This window comes from Thamnophis elegans, chromosome 3, assembly GCF_009769535.1.
Source record: "Thamnophis elegans isolate rThaEle1 chromosome 3, rThaEle1.pri, whole genome shotgun sequence".
Taxonomy (NCBI): Eukaryota; Metazoa; Chordata; class Lepidosauria; order Squamata; family Colubridae; genus Thamnophis; species Thamnophis elegans.
This window is the reverse complement of record NC_045543.1, coordinates 76110807-76127455: the sequence shown is the minus strand read 5'-3', so window position 1 is coordinate 76127455 and position 16649 is coordinate 76110807. Positions and strand designations below refer to the sequence as shown.

The following is a 16649-nucleotide window of genomic DNA, read 5'->3' as shown; positions in this document are numbered from 1 at the left end:
CTTCATATTCACTTTGATGAATATAATCTGTCCCAGTTGCTAAATTGTTCCAACTACATTTTGCTGTGTTTTCAGAGATAGAACGTTTATCACAAACCTTCAGATTGTGATGTAAAGTCAAAATCGGAATTGAATCTAAACAATAAAATAGACAGATAGGATATGTAAAAAGTGCACTACCTAAATCCACAGGCTCCCAGGCAGCCTTAGAACTCCTTGATGGAGCTCTTCCAAAAATGGTATTTTTTAGTCAGATGGGTGAGAAAAAATATGAAACGCATGAGGTATGATTACACGTACAGCATTTCAGTTAATTTTCATTAAATTTAAATGAATCAAATAGATAATAATTTTTTTTAATGTTGGGGTTTTTTAATGTCTCATTATCTGGTGTTCAGACTGGAAGTGGTATTTTTATCTAACAATCGAGTCCTACCAAATGACCTGGTATATCATTATCATTATTATTATTATTATTATTATTATTATTATTATTATTATTATTTGTCCCCTTTTGGAGGGCAGCTTCTAGCACATTATTCAAAATACCAAGTGTAGCTCTTGGTTTGAAAATGGCTTAGCTCTTCTGGGAAACATGAATGGAAAATCAAACTAGGGAAGGGAAGTATGATAGAACCTATTTTCTGAAGTCTGACTTTGCATTGGACATTGTTATTTTTTTAAATCCAGTTCATTTAGCTGCAGTGTTTTGCTTACTTCTACCAGTTAAATGTTAAATTAACTGTGTTTTATTGCAACACAGCAATATTGAATTAATTTATCATTCATAATTTATTTTCAAACAATACTCAGGACAGTTTCATTGTAATGTGCAAGTTGGTGATTAGGAAATGTACTTTATTGCTCTAAATGCTATCAAATAGATCTATAGCACTGTGAAAATATAAATTTGAAGCCTATACTGATTGCTAAAAACTTGAACTATGTCACAATATGAGCAGCATTAATATTTAACACTGCCTAAAACAGAGATTGGTTTTCACAGCAAAAGAATATCACTACTACTACTACTTGAAATATATAGCAGCAGTTATTCTTGTATGGGAGATTTTTGATGCTTTCTTTCATTATGCTACTTAAGGTCAGCACCAAGGCACTCAACTTCAAAGCGGAGATGTTAAAATAAGAAAATATAACTGTTATGGATAACTGAGGGGATTTTATTGTATTTCAGGTCCAGGGCTTGGAATGGATGGTTTCCTTGTATAATAACAATTTGAATGGAATTTTAGCTGACGAAATGGGGCTAGGGAAGACCATACAGACGATAGCGCTCATCACTTACCTGATGGATCACAAAAGGCTTAATGGACCCTATCTCATCATTGTTCCCCTCTCGTAAGTAGGCAGATTCTTCCTAATGATATTTTCCTGTGATTGGTTCATTAACAACATGTACTTTTTTTCTTTACTTTTAATGACCAGATAAAGCACACACCAGGTGTATGCCGCCTGCATGTTACCGATTTAATCTTTGATTGTCTTTCCTTCCTTACATATGGATTCTGTGAGATTGGAAACCAGATGGCTTAGAGGTATAAAAGGACGCAAATGACCAGCTGTCCGCAAGGAATATAAATCCTTCCATTCCCCACTATCCTGTAAGAGCTGAAGAAGCTTATTGGATGAGAAGCAAAACGTCTTCAAAATAAAAACAAGGAAGTCCAGTTGCCTCCTGAAAAAGCACCTTTGGGACAGATGGCTTAGAGCAGTTGAAATTTACTGCATCTTTTAGTCACCCTAGCTAGCCCCTATTGTGATTCACAAGATGGAAAATATATTTCTTACCTGAGATTGGCTGCATAGGATGCCCTTTTAGATTCCAAAATGTCCTTCTTTGAGGATCCTCATATTCTTCTGGAGAGTTGCTTAAATTTTTCGGCTTCCACCAGCCACAATTTTTGGATGTGCTGGAACTCCAGCTCTACAAATTCCCAATTAACTTAGGCTGAATGAGAATTGTGGAATTGCAATGCTGCTCATTTGGTAATTGTGGTGATTATTGTTTTTCTTCCTTAACTAATCCATCTTTGCGGTTAATCCAGTGTTAGTATGAAATAGGTTTTGACAGAAACCCTGTTTTGCTTGGTTATCTTCTCCTGCAGTTAACTTTGAAAAGATTCTTGTTAAGGCCGGTGGTTTTAATTAAAATCAGCTATGCCACTTTAAAGTCAGATATCTGTTTATACACGTGCTGCAGTATGTCTGCAGGTTTTGTTTTATAGCCTTCACTGTCTCCCAAATCAAATGTATCAGCTCAGATTCTGCATCAGAGTAAATAACTTGTCAATGAACCATATTATGGTTTATTGAGGCTGCAGCAATTATATTATTGAACAGTCAGGGATACATTTCGTGTATCCATTGGTGGAGAGAAAGCAGTAGAATTGCAGATTATCTGTCTTTGAAATAAAGAAATAAGAATATCAAGAAAGGTAAAATAAAAATTTCTTCCCAAGGCCTGACTCTGTTTTTTTTTTTTTTTTTAACCTAATACATTTTCAAATTTCTTCATTTGTCAAAATACTTTTGAGCTTTGCATTAAATATGTGCTGATCTATTCCAGGCACATAGGAATACTTCTGGGGGTGTTAGTATATGTATTAAGACACCAGTTCATTCACTTTGATTTACTCATACGTTGACTATATAGCCATGATGGCGAACCTATGGCATGCGTGCCACAGGTGGCACACGGAGACATTTGTCAGGGTATGCGAAGACATGCCCTGTCAGCTGGCCAGCGCACATGTGTTTGCTCCTAGGACCATTTTTCGCCCTCCGGAGCCTTCAGGAGGCTTCGCTGAAGGCTCCGGAGGGTGAAAAACAGACCTCCAGGGAACCTGGAAGTCACTTCCGGTTTGCTTGTAGGGGCAGTTTTCGCCCTCCGGGGGGAAGCTCCTAAGGCCTGCGTGGGGGAGGGGGTTGTTTTCACCCTCCCCAGGCTCCTAGAAAGCCTCTGGAAAAAACTGCAGCATAAGTGGGGAGGGGGTCACTGGTCGCAGCATGCGCACATGGGGGGCACATAGCATGCGTGCGGAACACAGGCGCACGACACACACCCCCATGCTCCCCCTGCTTTTGGCATGGCAGCCAAAAAAGGCTTGCCATCACTGCTATATAGGATCAATGCACATTTTCTTGAAGTGTGAGTTTCTGCCTTTTAAAGAGAACTGGGAAGCAAGGATCTCAGCGTAAAAATACAATACTAATATATGTTATGTCATTGTTTCTTTCGGTTTTGTGAACAGGTCCTTAAAAGTGAAGTTGAAATTCAAAAATTCCACTAAAATCAGTTTGTTGGATACAGACTAGACAGGTTTATGTACACATGTAATAATTTTTTAAAAACATGGTCAAATTCTGATCTGAAACCCCAGGCAGCACTTTTGACATGAGAGAGCAATCTACTGTTACAGTGAGGAGGTGCAATAGGTTTCATTTTGTTAAACATCTTGCATCTTGGAGATTAAAAATCAGGTTGCAGAATTTTATGTTTGATGCAATTTTAATATACCCTGCAATCTTCATCTTTTATATAGGACTTTATCCAACTGGACATACGAATTTGACAAATGGGCCCCTTCTGTGGTGAAAATTTCTTACAAGGTTTGGATATTTTATATATGAATGTAAAGATGTAACTTCAGATTCACTGAGCAATTTTATTCACTTGTAAAGTATGGCCGTTTTATAGAACTCTGTCCCCTGATTTGTAATATCTCACAAGTACTTTCAGGAATTGAAATGTATAAGGAAATTGCAAAAACTGATTCCAATATGCTCTTTTCCAAGTAATCATGATCATAATTACAACACATTAGTATATTCTTTTTAAAATATAAATAGTGTAGATACCAGATTGGCAATCTACCTATCATGAATTAGTCCACAGCAGTTGGTGTTATAAAACAGGCTGGAGAGACAGGCATGAGATTGACTGCAGCATAAGACTGCTATCTGAGCAATGCTTTCCCAGTTGCTGTTTATCAACGGGGTATCATTTGCTGATGAAAAGATTCATTGAAGGATTCTGTCAACGAAAGACAGTTTTTCCTCCTTGTAGCAGACCTATTGAATACATTTGTAAAGATTCAATCCACGTTTCTTTTTGTCTTTGGCTTCCTCTTGAATGGACTGGAAATATTAATAATATATTAGAAATTCTCTGCTGCCCTTCTTTAAAATCCACCTCACAACTATCCTTTTTTAGTGAATAACACCTTGATGCATTTTTTTCTTTTCCTTTTTTTCAGGGTACACCTGCTATGCGCCGATCACTTGTACCTCAGCTACGTAGTGGGAAATTTAACGTTCTTTTGACTACATATGAATACATCATAAAGGACAAACACATTCTTGCTAAGGTACTATTATATTTGGGGTTTTTCCTGATGGCTAGCTTTTTTCTTTTTCTTTTCTTGGCTTCCTCCACTCTCAGTTAGCAAGAATTATACCAACCCTGAAGGGTCCAGGTACAATATCCATAATTGCTATTGTCTTTAAAAGTTCTCTGTTTTTCTGAATTGCTTTTGCCTTCTCCCATCCCATTCACTGTCTCTGTTCCTGCTGAGTCCTTTCAGGATTGCTAGTGAGGGAAAAGATTTTGCTACCTGTGGATCTCATAAATTCCACACCGTTGCTCTTTGTCAAGCAGAATAGCCACCTCCTCATCCCTCTACTGAATCCCATTTACCTGGGAACCCTGCTATTCCATTTTTATCTGCAGCTCTTCTCCAGTTCTTTGTCTCTGAGCAGAGAGGGAAAGGGGGGGAAAGAGAATCGGACTTTGTTAATGTTTTCCAGATGTGGAAAGATAACAGAAACCAGATTGAAATTTATACCGTTCATTTCATTTATGCATTAAGACATGGTAACAAAAAATCTTTTGAATAGACACTAAAACATGGGAGTCCTTCTTTGGAAATTACTTCAGTACTTCCCAAAATTATTTTGTTAAAGTAAAGGTAATTAAATAATGGAATCCACTGTAATTGGTCACATCTCTCTTCAATTCTCTTTGCTGCATTTCAGAACATGTACATTTTTTAACGAGAGACATTCGCTTTAAGTAAGCTTCCAAAAATTTCAAGCTATTTTTTTCCCCTTTCTGAGACCCAGTATTGGCACTTTGAAAATAGGCTATCAGTGTACCCCACAAATACAGATATTTCTCAACTTACAAAAGTTCATTTAGTGAAAAGGTGTGACATCACAGAAAAAAGTGACATGACCATTTTTCACACTTACGACGATTGCCACATCCTCATGGTCACATGATCAGAATTTGAATGCTTGGGAAGTGGTTCATATTTACGACAGTTATAATAAGATCATATGATTGTCTTTTGCGACCTTCTGACAAGCAAAGTCAATGGGGAAGGCAGCTTCATTTAATAACCATGTTACTCACCTAATGACTGCAGTGATTCATTTAACAAGGCTGGCAAGAAAAGTCATAAAATGGAGCAAAATTCACTTAATAACTATCTCACTTAGCAACAGAAATGTTGGGCTCAATTGTGGTCGTAAGTCGAGGGCTACCCGTAATCCTCTTTTTGCACTTCCTTCTCTTCATACATTTGCAATGGGGAGAAAATTGAGAGGCTCCCAATCCCCTCAAATCAGTTTTAAAAAAGTTTTTCCTGCCTGTTCAGTCGGTCGAATTTACTGTGGAAGATGGTAGTGCAGGTGAAGGGAGGGCTAAAAAGGTTGTCCTGAATTAAATATGTATGTATGTATGTTAATGGACACTTAAATCTTCTGATAATGATTTTCCAGATTTCTCAGTAAAATATTAAGGGGTATGGTTTCAACCATTCATTGACTCTGTTTCTTACTTCCTTACATTGTTCCTCTCCCCTTGCGAAGTGATAGTAAGAATAAATGGGCCAAGTTGCAGCCCGCTGTTCTATGAGGCTATACAGGGAACTAAAGTTTACTGAGTTGATACTTATTACCATATTTTTCAGAGTATAAGACGCTCCAAAGTATAAGACACACCTAGCTTTTGGGGAGGAAAACAAATCTGCCTCTGCCTCCCAGCAATTTTCCTCCTTGCAACAAACAGCAAACAACACAGTAGATATACGCTGTTTGTGGTGTTACATTTCAGACTATACTTGTACAGATGCTGTTAAAATTGATGTGGCTTTCTGAAAGTATACATTATTCTCTGCTGTTTAAAAGAAAATACAATAGCTTCAGATCAAGCATTTATTTTAAAAGCTTCTTCATTTTGTTGTCTAGAATAATAATAAAGCAGTCTTTAAAAATATCTAATAATTTGAACATCCTATAGGCATTTATAGTAATTGACTTACCTCCTTGCAGCAAACAGCCTGATTAGCACAGTGGGGAAAAACTTGCCTCTGCCTCCCAGCAATTTACCTTGTGGAGCAAACAGCAAGTTTCACTTTCAATTTGGCCTCCCGATCATCAGCTGTTACAGGCTGCAGGGATTGCCCCTCTGTTTGCTGCAAAGAGGTAAATTGCTGGGAGGCAGAGGCCAAAGGGTGGGGGCCGGTAGGTCGGCGGGGCGGGGCTAAATGTGTACACGTACCTAAATTTTCACCCTCTTGGGGGGGGGGAAGATGTGTCTTATACTCTGAAAAATATGGTATATAGTTGAATGCATTAAATTGTATCAATTCACCTTCTGGAATTTTCTTTGAGACATGAAATGCATTTTGTGCTTATATAAAAATGTTTAATTAAGGGTTCCGAAGCCAGTATTTTTTACTTTCTTTCATTATGAGTTTATATTACTGCACATATCCCTGTGGAATAGCATCCCCTTGCAAATTTGTATCCGAGCATTCTTTAAAAACTTGTTTTTTTCTCTCTTAGGCTTTAGTTAAAGGATTTAATCCTTAAGGGTTAACCTGGTTTAGGATGGTTGGATAGGCTCCTATGAGCTGTAACTAAGATTTTTGTTCCCTTGATTTGTTATTTTATGGGTGTTGCTCATTTTTAATGGAGCTTTTCTTCTTTTAACTTTGTGAAGCCTCTCATAGTCCGAGTTGGACAGCCTAGAAATTTACAAATACATGAATAAAATAAAATCACACAATTTAGTTTTCATTTTATTGACTATTGTCTATTATATAGGATTATATTAATCCAATATGCCCTTTGAAGGTGGGCGTTATGATGTATATTATGTGGTACACTTGATGTACTCCAATTTTAGTGGCTGTTTGTTAATATTGTGCAAAATATGTACTAATTATTGCATACTCTGAAATGAAGTGTGAGTTTTGAAGGCTTCAGTTGTATTTAATCGTAATGATTTCATAGGTTAGAACCTCAATATAGTTTCCTACCAATTATTTCTGTATTTTCATAGATTCGGTGGAAATACATGATTGTAGATGAAGGTCATCGAATGAAGAACCATCACTGTAAGCTGACTCAGGTGCTAAATACTCATTATGTGGCACCAAGAAGGATTCTCTTGACTGGAACACCATTACAGAACAAATTACCTGAACTTTGGGCTCTCCTTAATTTTCTCCTCCCAACAATTTTCAAGAGTTGCAGCACTTTTGAACAATGGTTCAATGCTCCTTTTGCCATGACTGGAGAAAGGGTACTGGGCAATTTATTTAAAAATGCTATAGTAACACGTTATATTAAATGGACAGTCTATTTTATAGCTACTGGTATATATTGATACAGTGAACTTTTTAAATTAATGCACTTGTAATCTTTTAAATTGTATTAATATATAAGAAGGCTTAAAGAGTTTGTTGCATTGAAAAATAATGAAATATGAGGGTGGGGTGAAGGTTTATTCTCTGAATTTGTGGGTTGGCTTCCGAATGTTGCATTACCAGGCTAGGTAACATCTTCAGCAGAGTTTAGGGGATGTCAGTGTTCTTCTGTTTAGAAGGGCTTCGGTGTGGGTGAGTCAAGTGAGGATCTTGTAATGGGTTTTGTGATTGGTCAGCTGTGTGTCATCAGTGAGAGTCTTGTGATGGGGAAGCTACATCATGTGAGGATCATTGGGAGATCAAGTGCTGTTTGGCAGGGGGGGGGCTTGCATGGGTTGTTTGACGGTTGATGCTGTCTCTGGTTGACTGTGCAATTGATTTGGATTCTGAGGAGTTCATAGGCTGGTTGTAGGTCAATGTGTCTGTTGATGGAATTGCTTGTGGAGTGCTTTGATGAACTCATGAGCATGATGGTGGTGGTGTGATTGATGATTTTTGTGTTGCTCCAATCGAACTGGTGTTGTTTGGTGTTGGTATGGATAGAGATTAAGGATTTGGGATCGTGGCATTTGACTGCCAGCCGGTATTTGTGGATCCTGGTTTTTAATTGACGTGATGTTTGTCCCACATAGAATTGGTTGCAATGGTTATAGTTGATTTTGTAGTACTATTGCAAAGAATGAAATATATAAGTACTGTTTTTAAAGTGCTTTTTTTTCTCTTTCCTCTTCTTAATCTTTTCATTTAGGTGGATTTAAATGAGGAGGAAACTATTCTGATTATTCGGCGTCTCCATAAAGTGCTAAGACCTTTCTTGTTAAGAAGGTTGAAGAAAGAGGTTGAATCTCAGTTACCAGAAAAGGTTTGTTAAGGGGAAGCTCTGTTGAATTATCTGTAGTAATAAATCCAGATGCCATATGATGCAAAATACCTCTGTCACAACTTATTCCACTCTGCCTGAAATTTCAGAAGGTTGAGCTTGGTTGTAAATCTTGCTTTATCTAACTATCAGTAATATCAGTAATGTAAAATAGGAAATAATTTAGAGCTATATCCATCCATTTAAAAACAATATAGATGGTTCCTTGCATAACAACAATAACTTGTTCAGTCACCATTTGAATTTATGAGGCTGCTGAATGAGGAGACTTAAAGCCGGTCCTCAAAAGTTGCAGCAAAATCAATGTGATGTCACTCCTAAGGATCACATGGCAATTATTTTATTCTTGTGCCATTGGTAATGGAATTCGTGGTCCCGATTCCTGTCATTAAAGGAGGATTATTTTTGAGTTCTTTGCTAGTTCAGTTTACCATGTCATAATTTGTTTTTGTGTGTATGCATATGTATGTCTTTAGTGTATTATTACACATTTTCTATCAAACTTCCCTGTTGCCCTTTTAGCTGTGATCCATAACATAGTACTATTGACTATAATAATCTCAATCTTCCAAACATCAGCAATCACTATTCCATTGACTGTATAGAAAATAATATACATTTTTAATAAAATATAAATAATTAACTTTTGGAATAAATAAGAGTAAAACAGATAGGATAGATCAGGAGATATGTTTGTGACGGAGCAAGAGAATTAACCTTTTCTGTATTATTCCCCCCGGTGCCCCCGAAGTCAGTTGTTGAGAACCAGCATGATCTAGTTTTGGTAGTATTTTTATTTATAAGTGAATAGGTTGTTTTATAAATCCTTACATAAATATAATTTTAATACAGGGCTGTCAAACTCACGGGCCAGATGCGTCACACATTGGCCACACCTACCCCTGGTTTGGCAAAAGGGAAAAAGTCACGATATGTCACTTGACAATACTGTGACAATGCGAGTTTTACACACCTGCTTGAATACATTTTAAAATTTATTAAAAAGTTGCATTATTTAATATTTATTGTCTTTTTTTACAAGGTTGAATACGTGATAAAGTGTGATATGTCGGCCTTGCAGAAGATTCTGTATCGCCACATGCAAGCAAAGGGAATCCTTCTTACTGATGGCTCAGAGAAAGACAAGAAGGTGAGAAGTCTCTTGGCATGTCTTTTGTTCTAGAAAAGACTTGTCTTTTCTAGAACAAAACTCCCCTATACAAAAACAGTAATTCTAACAAATAACAAATGATTTGAGCCTTCTTGAGTATAACTAGCAAAAAAAAAACATTACTAAAATAAAAAGTAGAATTCATTATATATGAGAACTAAATTGTTGCAAACAGATGGTGGATTAAAACAGAAATGGAGGGAATCTGTAATGCTTTAAACTGAGGGCAACCAGCACTGTGAATAGAATAGTCATGAAGGTACTTTAGAATTTGACTTAAAAAATATCAAGCTTAAGTAATTGTCTGAAAAATATGTTTTAGAATATATTCCAAAACAGCCATGGGATTTTGGAAGAAGACACAGCTGCTTTAAAAGATTCATTAAAAGCAGCTGACTGCTGCTGTCACAAATACAGCATCTGTAAAATTCACCAATTTGGGAATGTCACAGAGTTATGTTGAGTGTTCCATTACTAAAAGTTTGTTACAAAGCACCTCTTTCAAAAGGCTCTAGATAATATATTAGAATAAGCATATATTATACTGTGAATATAGTAATATGGTAAAAATATCATATATTAAATATATCATATATTAACAATGCTTTTTCAGATTTTATTAATTCATAACTACCTTTGTGTCACTCCCTCAGGGAAAAGGTGGAGCCAAAACACTCATGAATACCATCATGCAGCTGAGAAAAATATGCAATCACCCATATATGTTCCAACATATTGAGGTAAATTAATCTTATCATTTCATTCTACAAAGTTGTTATTCTCCCTTCATTTTTCTATTCTTTCAGTGAGATCTTTTGAAAACAGTTTCAACATAGATCAACTAAATGTTGGAATTTCTGAATTACTTGACATCAGAAAGTTTGTTTTTGATGATGAGTAATTAAATTACCTGCCTATCATCAAATGACTTTTTCATATAGTCAAGAGAGTTTTGTCATCCTGACTGACATGAAATATTTTACACCTTTTTTTAATCACACGACTATGAAAATACCTCCATTGTGTTTGCAAATTCCACTGAGCAAGAATTGCTGGCTTATCCTAACTTACTGCTGGTGAGTTGCTGGTTGGATTTGTTCCTGCTTTGCACAGAGGTATATAATGAACAAGAAATTGTAAATGGAACTTCTGGTTTCCTTCTTGCTTCCCTGAAAGCTAGGATGTGTAATTCAATGTTTTGATTTATTCCAGTTTTGAACCTTGATTCATTTGGGAGTAAGGAACTGGAAATCAAGGTTCAGTTATCAAACACAACTTGACATCTAGCCAACAAAGAGCAGAAGTGAACCCATCTGCATGTCCCCACACATTCACTTGCAGCAATACAAGACAACCCAGCAATTGTATCTTAAAATTGTATTAGCACAATCATTAGAGTAGTTGGCAGCCATGGAAATAGAAGTTATAAATAAATAATTGTAAATAAATGCATAGTCAAGCAAATGCATGTCCAGTTATAAGTCATTAATTTTCTTTGAATCATACACTTAATTCATATGTTGTAAAATTGTTCATAGATTACCAAGGAAATGGTTAGTTGCAATCATTTAATTAATTACAGAACTGAAAAAGCTTCTTGGATGAAAAATGAAAGGTCTTCAAGGGAAGGCAAAGAAAATCCAGTTGCCTCTTGAAAAAGCACCTTTGGCATTTAATCAATTAGTTGCCCGTTATTTATTTAACTCATTACTTTAATGATTGCACATAGCTTGCCAGCTAATTTATGTAACTTAAGTATGCCTTTACACTTTTAAGGAAAATATAACTTCTGAAATCCATTCTTTTAAATAACATTAGAAACAGAAAGCTGAATTTATGCATTTAAGTGGTTCGTTTCTAGAGCTAAGCAAAGAATTCAAATGGTATTTCCCAATGTGAGCAATAAGTACAAGTACTCAGTTCAATTCAGAAGCTGGGGTTGTTTTTTTTTTTTGCAGCTGCTGCTGCTTTATAAGTTAATTCTCTGTGTGTTTATGTACTTCCCTTTGATTTACTGTTCATGTTTTTTGTTGGGTATGAAAGTGGAAGCCTCGCACGGGATGTGAATGTTTCTATTATTGGAAGAGATGTTTTGTACATGGTCCTATGCATTGTAAAGCATTTCTTCTGATGGATTTTAGGGAATGTTTAATATGGAAAAGCTAAATAACTCACTGTTATCATTTTGCAGGAATCCTTTGCTGAGCATTTGGGTTATTCCAGTGGTGTTATCAATGGGTAATTTTTTTCACTTATTTATAGCCAACAGATGGGGTTATTTCAAATTAAAACATAAACCATTCAGAAAATACATTGGCATAAAAAATTAGAATAAGACATGATCTTGGCATGATAAAGCACTTCTAAAGCACCAAGTTAATATTATATTGATAAAAGAAATTGAACTGCCTAGAGTTGTTTAAGATGGGCAGCCATGTAAATCTTTAAATAAATGAATGAATAAAGTAAATAAAATTAATAATACCAAAAGAAGCATTTATATTAGAAAAAGTTATGTTATAAGACAAAAGTGAAATGCAAATCAGCTTAAGGGAAAACAAGTTATTAGAACTCTTAGCCAATTAAATATTTAGAAACAATAGTAATAGCAACAAAGTATCTCTTCTGGAGATACTGGGTGATCTATCAGTTAAGTGGAGGAAAATCTCAACTTTGCATGACTGCACATTAGATCCCTATTATATTTCTTTAGTTTCCAATGGAGACATACTGTATGTTTCACACTTTTCCCTGAAAGTAAAGGAAACTTTAAGGCACTGATTGACTGTTTCTGATTTTAAACATACAAAACTGTTTACAGCAATTAACACTACAAATTAAAAAAACATAAAAATAAAATAATACAATTAAAATTAAGAGAAGCTTAAAATCGGAATCAAAAAAATCAAAATGCTACTCAATTCACATTTCAAATCTGGATGAAAGAGATGGATTTTCACTCATTTCCTAAATTGTGAGACATGCAGGGAGTCAAACATACACCCTGGGGACTACATTCCATAGTCTAGGGTTCACATTGGAAATTCCCTCTTCCACATACTAGATAGCGCTGAAGTATTTTCAGAAAGGTTTGTTCTGCTGACCTATGCAGATTCACAGCAGGAGATAAAGTGAGATTAACTGCAGAGTATAAACTTAAATTAGTTTGTCATGTCAAATTACACAAAGAAAATTGCCTTTTTTATATCTACAAATTCTGGGGGGAAAAAGAAATAACGTATTGTGTGTAAAGTGTGAAAATAGAGGGTCAAATATGTCCTCAGAAAAATCCAATCTACCAAAAGGTAATAGTTGAAGAGGTTGAAGAAACAATGTTCTGAACACTTAGAAAGTCTGTGGATAACAAACAAAACAGAAATTTCCATTCCTTCTATTTGTACTGAATACTGAAGTATTTCAATATTGAAATTCTGAAGCTTTTCTCTGTGAGAAGCCCCAGACCAACTAGGTGAAAAAGACTTTCAGACAAATATATGATTTATGGATTGAAAGTTTGGAAAGGGTAACTTAGGAAAATAATGAAATTTTGATGCAACCTGAGAAGAGAGAGAGAATAATGTATAAATGTATTTATAATTGCTGTCAAGGAGATTGAAGGGTTCTTCTTTATAATCTTTATTTTACTTGTATTTCACTTTACTATTTTCTTTTCTCGTCATTCATTATTTTTCTTTATTCTATTTATTTTATCTTATAACTTTTATTTTGTTAAAAACATTGTTAATAAAAGATATATATATTAAAAAGATTATTTCCAGACTTAAGGTATCTTTCCTTCTAAAACTAGTCCTCCCTTCCTTCCTTCGTCCCTCCCTCCCGGACAGTATTTAGTCTGTTTGCTTTTGCTTTTTCTGGATTTTGGGTTTAATTTTGGAAGATAGATTAGTGAGAGTTAATATAGACCTACACAAATAAAAGTAATTCTTGTGTGATTTTTTGTTTTTGTGTTTTGTCACAGAGCTGAGCTTTATCGGGCTTCTGGGAAGTTTGAACTTCTTGATCGAATTCTACCAAAGTTGCGAGCCACTAATCATCGTGTGCTTCTTTTCTGTCAAATGACATCCCTTATGACTATTATGGAAGATTACTTTGCCTTTCGAAACTTTGCTTACTTGCGGCTTGATGGTAATGTCCAGGATGAATCTAGAGTTCATTTATTTTAAAGATTATAATAGGAATACCTCTCAATTAATATGCTGTTAATAAACTAAGGTCTATTTTGTATTATTGTAACAGAGGCTCTAAAGTTTGGCCGTTAAAGCCATGTCTACAATTTTTGACTTTTATTACTTATTGCTATTGTCATTCAGTGATTGAGAACATTCTTTATTTGCTGGCACACTATTATTACAGTACAACAGACCTGTCAGCTTCTGAAATGTTGTTTCAACTTGTTAGCTTCCTATAAATGATATTGAGATACTTTACAGGGATCTTACAATCAAGACTAAGTTCACAAATGCTTCAAATATCATGTTCCTTTCATCCTTTCATTAGTTTAAGGCTGTCTTTCAAAATAATGTGGCAGAAATCTAGAAATTTCGCTGAGGTTGTTACATTCATTTCTCCAGTTCTCTAAAAGACTGTATTGTCAAATTCAAATATCCTTGATATTTCTGATCCAGCTTGGATTCTTCTTAGTCATTAATATTGATTAACATTTACTTCCATCTTAGGAGGTGATATTCTTAACTAAATAAAGGATTGAGGGGAGAAGTTTATTAAAAGGTTTAAAGTTAATTGCACAAACTACAATATGTCTTTATAGATGTTCCATGGCAGAAGAGATTATGTTTATGATTATATGATATGTATACTGTTCAATTAAATACTCTCCCTCTATTTGATCACTGGCTAAAAGTGAAGGTTTTTTTCAAGAAAAGAAGAATATCGAGAAGTATGTTTAGCAAAACAAAACTGTTAGAAAAATAAAAATTAACTCTTCCCTAAAAGTGAGTTAGACAAACTGCCTTTGGCATCGGTGGTAGCGGGCTTATTGTACAGGAGGATTCTATCAAGTCAGCTCTTTGAGGAAAGATGTGAACTGCAAAAGCAATCTTGTCCTCCTAGCCCAACGTTACCTGGCCCATTTGAGTCACTCCTGATTATAGACACTTGTGGGGAAGGGGAACAGCTGCTCCTGCGGTGTGGTTATTCTTCAGGACAATCAGAACTTGCGTAAATAATAAGATTTACTTGAAATCATTTGGATTTGCTTCAAATAGATGTTCCACTTTCTTATGAGCAGAACATCTATGAATAACTTGCCTCTGCTTACTATGTGAACAACTATAAAAAAATATTGTGATCCACTTTAATGTTGTTTTCCAAACTATAACAGAGGTGACATAGAAATGGCTGAAAGTGATTATGTAAACGAATAAGCCACTTTTGAGAACTTCTTCTTGGGCGGTGTTATCAATAATCAATACATAAATATTACTTAGAGCAATGGAACAGCTTGCCTTCAGAAGTTGTGGGAACTTCATCACTGGAAGCTTTCAAAAAGAGACTCGACTGCCATCTGTCAGAAATGGTGAAGGGTCTTCTGCCTGGGTGGGGATTTAGACTAGATGACCTACAACTCTGTTAATCTGTTAAAATAATCCCAGAATCAGCAATATCAAATATCCTGTCTTTCATTCATGAACTTGGGGCACCATCTATACTGCTGTCTCCTCCTCCTCCTTTTCCTCTAAACAACACTATAAAATAGGTTAGAGTGAGAAAGTGACTGGTCCAAAGTCACCAAAGTTTTTAAGGCTAAAAGTAGATTGGACCTTGGCCCTCCTCACCCCCAGGCCAACATTTTAACCACTACTTCAGATTGACTCTCAAACATGATGGCTTAGAAATGAACTTTGCTGATTTTATCTTCATGTAATTAGTTAACAAATTTATTAGCGTCAGCTTCTTCACCAAGAACAGTTGTAATTCTTCAGTTAAGATGCCAACAAACTTAAAAATAGTTGTTCCTGAAGCTTTATCCAAGCAAAGCGTAAGAAGAAGACTACTGTTTATTACATTCAAATCACATATATTCTCGCCTGCAAATTCATTCTGTATTGCAGATAAAGGGAAGTGAGTCCCCAGTATAACTAAATCCTGGGATCAATATTGCAGATGTTTGAAAGTCTGGATAATGAGCAGATATTTGCAGGCTAGGAATTCCTAATTTCTTTTTTATTTACACTGTTTTTTGTGTGTGTTTTTTAGGAACAACAAAGTCGGAAGATCGAGCAACTCTGCTGAAGAAATTCAATGAGCCCAATTCCCAATACTTTATTTTTCTGCTGAGCACAAGAGCAGGAGGTCTGGGTTTGAACCTTCAGGCAGCTGATACTGTGATAATTTTTGACAGTGATTGGAATCCTCACCAGGTAATTTATGATTCATTGTTCTTCTGTGTTGTTTTAAATCATTAGTAATAAATAAAGCTTTCAGTGAATAGTAATGTGTTAGAGTACATCAAAGATGTTGAGTCATTTCCCACCAATTTTCCTGGATTTATCCCCCCTTTTTTTCTCTTTCCAACCACTATCAATTTAGCTGCAGATTGTGAAAGAAAATTTGCTAGGGTTCCCACCACTTAGGATACACCATTTGTAGGGGCTCCATGATAAAAGCTTTCTCAGTGATGGCTTATCTCCTCTGAAAAAGCCTATACCCAAATAGATGGACCACTCCCACCATATTACATCTTTGAAGAGCTGACACACTGTATATCCATGAACAATAGTTGAGGTATCTTTTTGAATAATATAACGTAGATGAACTCTAAAATACATTAGTGATCAATTTGATATATTAACCATAAATAAATTAATTTGAATTAAAATTG

The 16649-nt window shown here is 35.5% G+C and overlaps 1 protein-coding gene across 6 annotated transcripts in view; it reads left to right on the top strand.

Moving 5' to 3' along the window:
- The window catches only part of SMARCA2 (SWI/SNF related, matrix associated, actin dependent regulator of chromatin, subfamily a, member 2), a 111997-nt gene that overhangs the window by 61189 nt on the left and 34159 nt on the right, over positions 1–16649 (top strand). For 5 of the 6 annotated variants that reach the window (XM_032214152.1, XM_032214154.1, XM_032214151.1 and 2 more), the window contains exons 16-25: positions 1196–1359; positions 3564–3630; positions 4278–4388; positions 7370–7612; positions 8485–8598; positions 9659–9766; positions 10441–10527; positions 11979–12025; positions 13767–13933; positions 16025–16188. In XM_032214152.1, the coding sequence (XP_032070043.1) occupies positions 1196–1359; positions 3564–3630; positions 4278–4388; positions 7370–7612; positions 8485–8598; positions 9659–9766; positions 10441–10527; positions 11979–12025; positions 13767–13933; positions 16025–16188 (1272 nt within the window). Of the gene's footprint in view, positions 1–1195; positions 1360–1653; positions 2008–3563; positions 3631–4277; positions 4389–7369; positions 7613–8484; positions 8599–9658; positions 9767–10440; positions 10528–11978; positions 12026–13766; positions 13934–16024; positions 16189–16649 lie in introns of those variants that run through there. The other variant, XM_032214155.1, reaches the window with a different exon arrangement.